General features: G+C 35.4%; 1 protein-coding gene across 1 annotated transcript in view; it reads right to left on the bottom strand.

Annotated features, from left to right (window-relative positions):
* Positions 1 to 379: 379 nt before the first annotated feature.
* LOC126888197 (probable proline--tRNA ligase, mitochondrial) overlaps positions 380 to 6,330 on the bottom strand; it is a 33,992-nt gene continuing 28,041 nt past the window's right edge. The window contains exon 7 of the mRNA XM_050656250.1: positions 380 to 791. Coding sequence (XP_050512207.1) covers positions 492 to 791 — 300 coding nt within the window. The 3' untranslated portion in view covers positions 380 to 491. The remainder of the gene's footprint in view (positions 792 to 6,330) is intronic.

The raw sequence follows: 6,330 nt of genomic DNA, 5'->3' as shown, positions 1-6,330 counted from the left end.
AGAACAAAAACAGACGCTGTCGAAAGAATCGCATCGTTAAAGTGGACACGTCGCCAGATTATCAGACAACCGATGGACAAAACATATTGTCGAGTGGAGGCCACAACAAGAAGCACTATGGAGCAGAGGACGCCCACCAACCAGATGGACCGGCGATCTGAAGCGTGTTATTAGAAACTAGATGTCAGACGCACAAGACAGAGACAGATGGAAAGAGCCGAGGGAGACGTATGTCCAGCAGTGGACGCGTACAAGTTGATAATAATGAATGAGTAAATAGTAAATTTTTTCTCAAATTTTCCTTGATTTTTTTATCGTATTTCCTACAGAACTAAAATTTATAGTTCACATTTTTTCATTTTTTAAATAAAGCATTAAATACTAAATAAATACTTTACTAAATAGAGTAACAAAAATATCTAAAACATACAAAACATACCTAAAAGAATAATGTATAGAAAACATATTACTTAAAATGTACATTATTTTCTTCAGCTAAAACGAATATTTTTTTCAATATATTCTATTAATGCATCTTCAGTCAAGAAATGTTGAGTGTCTTTTTCAATGTCATTTAGTTCAAATAGCGGAGGATTTTCTGTAGATTTTTTCCCAATCACTATAATAAAACGATAGCCAATGCGCTTTGCATCTAAATGTCTTCTCCCTATAGTCAAAGATGTTCTATCGTCTAGAAGCACGTTGTCTTTTAACGAAGGAATTCTTTGTTCTAATTTATTATACAAATTAATATATTTTTTTTCTGTTTGGGATTCTTCCTTACTTCCAGCCTAAAAAATAAAAATTAAATATAATAACTAACTAAATCTATCACCACATTGTTTGCAGATTACTTCGCCAACAACTACTCTAACGATAATGTTACTTTGAATAACTTCTCTTTAAAGGTATGATTCCGGCATCCACGGCAGACGGCAACTGCAGCGCGGCAGTTGCAGTTGTCGCCAGGACGACGTCATTACTTTGCACTATTAATCTGTATATTTCTTAGCAACTGACGTTCTGCTAACCAGCAGTTGCTAATAAATATACAAATAGGGAACTTGCATAAATTTTTAAATTCGAAAAAAATGTTATAAATCACAACAGAACATAATTTAAAACATGTATCAAAGATAAAAAAAGTTTTGTTTGTCTTTCGTTTGGCCCCTAAAGACGATTAAAAATTCAAATTAAAACAGGTGGTCCAAAACGCATAGTGACGTCATATAGTTGTGCATGTACATTCTGCACCAACAAAGTAAACAAAATTGTATATAATTTTAAATTAGACATTATAAACGTCAGTAGAAAATACAGTTATGTAACGTCACAAGCGTTTTTGATCGTTTGAACTATTTTACATTGGCTAAGGGTTCTTCTAAACCAAGGCCAGAAAACAGAAAAAAATATATAGATTTTAAATTATCTTCTAAGTTATTATGAGGTTTTACCGCGTGAAAGTTTGGAAATATTATTTTTAAAGGAAACTGAATAATATTACGTAATACAAAAATGTGTAAGTTCTCTCATAGGTTTGGCATTCGTTTTGACACTGACACTAAGTTTTATAAATATATTTGATAATTTCTATTTCTGATATATTTGAGTGTTTTTAAGATATATTTTTTAAAATGACCGAAGAGGGTTTTTGTAAAGGGCAGTCTAATAACTTACCTATTCGCGGTGTGCAAGTACTTGGAAGGGAAACGAGAAACGACCGTGCGCGAGTCGCGGAGAAATATTGCAACTATCTTAAATAATTCATATTGTCAATTGAAATTGTCAAATTGACGTATATTTCATACCTTCTGTCATTGAAGCAGAAAAATTATATATTGCTCCACAATATTGATATGATATGCAATTATTATATAAAGGTATTTTAATTAATTGTATTTTGCTTGCAGGACTGCATTTTAATAACTTATTTTATTTACTACATACAATTATTTACGTTTTCATAACATAACCTGAATCTTATTTTTTCTACAACCACTATTCAAAGTGCACTTTTCTGCACGGTTTTATGTTAGCAAACTTGATATTTTCTCACAGTATAAGATATTTGACATTAGTGTGCAGAAAAGTGACGTTTCTGTGCCGCAAAGTTCTTTTCTGCACAGTTGACTACCTCATTCTGAGTAACGTTATATTCTGTTTACATCCGTGGACTACCGCATTCTGAGTAACGTTATATTCTGTTTACATCCGTGGTTAAACTTTAGACAAATATATAACCTATAAGACAATTATTATATTTAACTATAGCATAGAAACTAAATTATGGATGTTACAACTGTTTTATTTTACAATTTTATTCTTATTAAACATTTTATAATTATCAAATAACCAATAAGGATTTAGCAACCTGTGCAAGAGACGTCGAATGAAGTAGGTTTTGTGTAAATTCGTGACTGCATAAATTAATATAATGTCAATAATGTGTAATAATTGTTTAAATTTAAACAAATTAAGGCAGTGCATTAATTTTTTAACTGATTTATGTGCAATTTATTTAGGTATAAGGAATTTAAATTGATTAGTAGGTATTAATTAAATACAGTTTAAAATTTATCACATAGGTACCTATTATAATTAATCGTCGTTTGGAAATTGTGATTTTTATTTTTAGGAAAAACTGTGCTTGTAGAAAAAGTATAGTGTGAAACACGTGCAGAAAGGTAATTTCTCACTCGTTTGAATTGCGGCACTCGCTTGCGCTCGTACCGCAACTTTTCAAACTCGTGAGAAATTAGTACCTTTCTGCACTTGTTGCACAATATACTATTTTCTTCTTATTATTTTTTTGGACTATGGCCTTGACAATTATCCAGTAACCAGGACTAATATAATTGGCCAATATAATTAAAAGTGCGAATAAAAGTACAGAGCGTAGAAATAGGGGTCGCTTTGCCGAACTTGCACGGTCCCAATAGTTGATATGTGTATGGTGGTTACATATTTTCAAAAGAGTGAAAATTTTTCCGTCGGAGAAGTTCGGGGAGTTAAAGCAGATAAGTAAGTACATATATCTATTAATTATGTATATTATACTCCCATTATACCTACTAATTTTATACTGTGATTTTAGTCTGATTATTATTCTCATAAGTATTTAACGATAAAACTTATACACGTAGGTACACACTTCCTATTAAGTATAGTGATCAAACAATGTCATTACAATATAAATATTTTCCCATATTTCGCGACGATGCTGTGGCCAAATACCCAAGTAGGTGGAGGCCAATAAACTAAAGAAGAAGAAGAAGAATATACTTACATATAACCCTCCCATATCACTGATATAACCATATAAAAAAACTAATGTAAAACTATGTGACGTCACGGGCCGTCTGAACTACTTTAAAATAAAGAAGACTTTAAATTTGTATTTCTAAGTTATTATGAGTTTTTGAAGCGGGAAATTTTGGAAATCTCATTTTTATACAAAACTGAACATTATTATGTAATAAAAAAAAATGTGCAAGTTCCCCATTAATAGTGCAAAGTAATGACGTCGTCCTGGCGACAACTGCAACTGCCGCGCTGCAGTTGCCGTCTGCCGACGATGTCGGAATTATACCTTTACACCCAACTCTTTTGTTGACATTCCATTCATATCGTTTAACCTTAAAGAGATTTTTACTGGAATTTGTTCTCTGAAAGATAAATTGAGCTCTGGTCCTGATGGCATTCCTTCGTTTCTTTTAAAACGCTGTATTTATTCCTTATCGAAGCCTTTGCAAATGTTATTTAATTCTTCTCTTGAAACTCAACAATGTCCTAACTTCTGGAAAGACAGTTATGTTATACCAATTCACAAAACTGGTTCGAAACAAGATGTAAGAAATTACAGACCAGTTTCGATCCAGTCAGTAGGAATATCAAAAGGTCTCGTTGGTCATATCCTGGATGAAATTTTGGGCATAAAAAGAGAGAGCAAAATCATGAGACCAATTCAGAGCAGTGTCTGAAGAGTTGTTGAGTTTCTACATTGTTTGATAACCGTCGACGAAACATGATTACACTGGTCTACACCAGAGTCCAAGGAACAATCGATACAGTGGACGTCACCCCGCGAACGTGCTCCGAGGAGGACGAAGACTGTCCATTCGGTCGGAAAGACGATGATCACTATTTTCTGGGTGATGTGATCTATAGCCACTTCCTGGTGATGTGACAAAATATGTGATCTATATCCACTTCCTAGAAGAGGGCAAAACGATCACAGGGCTTTACCATGCCGCATTATTAATCCGATTCGACGCCAAACTTCAGAAAAACCAACCCCAATTGGGGAAGAAAAAAATACTCTTCCACCGTGACGACGCTCCGACTCACACCTCCGCTATCGCCATGGCCAAATTGGTCGAATTGGGCTACAAACTGCTGTTCCATCCAACGTATTCTCCAGATTTGGACCTGTACGACTTCTTTTTGTTACCAAACTGGAAAGAGTCGAATAAAGCGTTCATGGCCACCACGGAAGCCTACTTTGCAGACCTGGAGAAAAGGTATTTTTCAGATGGGTTAAAGAAGGTTCCGAAATAAATCGACACTTTTCCAAAATTTTCATTTTTCTTTTGAACGCTAAGTACTTATCGGACCGCCCTAGTATGTTGTTGACATCAATATTTATTTTGTATATCTGTCATATTTTGTGTATTCCTGGACCTAACCTCAGCTTATGACACTGTTTGGAAAGAAGGTGTAATCTATAAGCTCCTGAGAGTGATTCTTTGCTAAACCAAAACTCCACAGTGGGCTTCCACAAGGTACAGTACTGGATCCTCTCCTGTTTGACCTTTATATATCCGATCGTATTTTTGTATACTATAAAAAACTTTAAAATGCAAAAAATCGACAAAATATCAGCAAAAAATTCAACAAACTGACAGCCACAAAAGTAAACAAACCAAAACGTCAGAAATTGTACTTATAATGTGAAAACATCCCCAATCGTCTTTTTTTGTATCTATCTCTGTTCAATGTACTGAGTCTAGATCGTTCATAAAAAACATGTGTTTTTACTTAATAACAGACGGTAGCTGGTTTGTCATTAGTTTCATGCGTGGAAGAGAATGATGCTAGATAAAAAGTATGTGTTTTATCTCGTCAGGTATTAATGACACACGGGTAAAGACTCGGGGACTTAAGTGTAAACTACGATATTTTCTTGGATACAATTAAAAACAAACAATATTCGAGCTCGAATATTCCAAACCTCAATTCATAAAATAAATCATGTGCGCAATTACGAAGTCAAAGTGTAATTTGTATCGGTATGTGCCAGCGTACGTTTTGCCACGTACTTACTTTTTACTTTTGAGTCTGGACCCTACTACAGTTTTTCTGACCAGTATCGGGCTACGTCTACACCCTTTGTATTTGCAAGCCATAAATCATGGAGGGTGCACTGTGATGGGCAAAGTCTGCATACTCTGAGGTGCTACACGTTATTTCCCCACATTCACAAAGTGCGTCGTTATCTGTCTTGATGCTCATTGACGTCATTTAATGAGGTTCTGTTTTACAGGGGCACACCGGTGCGTATGCGGTTGAGTGTTCGCCAGGTTCCCCAGTCCAGGTTCATCCCATTAGGTCGTTCTGGATGTAGGGGAACAATTCGGTTGGCTCGACGCTGACATTTCTCATAAACCTTTTCCTTGAACTTCTCCACATATTGTAAGGCGCATCTACTGTCGTCTGGTCAGCTGCCCGGTACAGTAGGAGCAGAGGGGTAGGCTTCATACAACCAGTAGTTATTCTACATGTTTCATTTAACGCCGTGGTGACTTTTTGGGCGTGTCTAGATCTACCCCAGACGGGACAAGCATGTTCCCCTGTTGATAAAAATAAGGCCTCAGCTATTGACTTTAAGACCTGGGGATTTGCACCCCAGTTGCTCCCTAAAAATTTCCGGAGAAGGTTGTTTCTCATAGAAACCTTTTGTCTTGTACTATGACAGTAGAATTTATGTTAGTGACTGGTGTAGTATCACTCCAAGATATTTGGGCGTATGTTCCAAGCGTTGTCCCTCCCAAGATACATTCAGTTTTACATGCTCCAAATGGTTGTTGAGATGGAATGCACATATGTACTTGGGTTTTAGTAGGGTTTGGCTTTAATGAGTTTTATTTGTAGTAAGTTGACATCATGTTTAAAGCCTCTTCCATTGTCAACTCTACTTGTGTACTTCACTTGTGTGTAGTGATGAAAAAAATGTACCAGCGTACGAGGCAACCTTCTCACATTTAATTTTGAAATGCCGGGTTAGAGAAAGTACTTCAGTATTATATTGTAGCATTGTAGCTAAAGTACCCC

This window comes from Diabrotica virgifera, chromosome 7, assembly GCF_917563875.1.
Source record: "Diabrotica virgifera virgifera chromosome 7, PGI_DIABVI_V3a".
Classification (NCBI taxonomy): domain Eukaryota; kingdom Metazoa; phylum Arthropoda; class Insecta; order Coleoptera; family Chrysomelidae; genus Diabrotica; species Diabrotica virgifera.
Note: the sequence above shows the minus strand (reverse complement) of the source record. Positions and strands in the feature narration are given on the sequence as shown.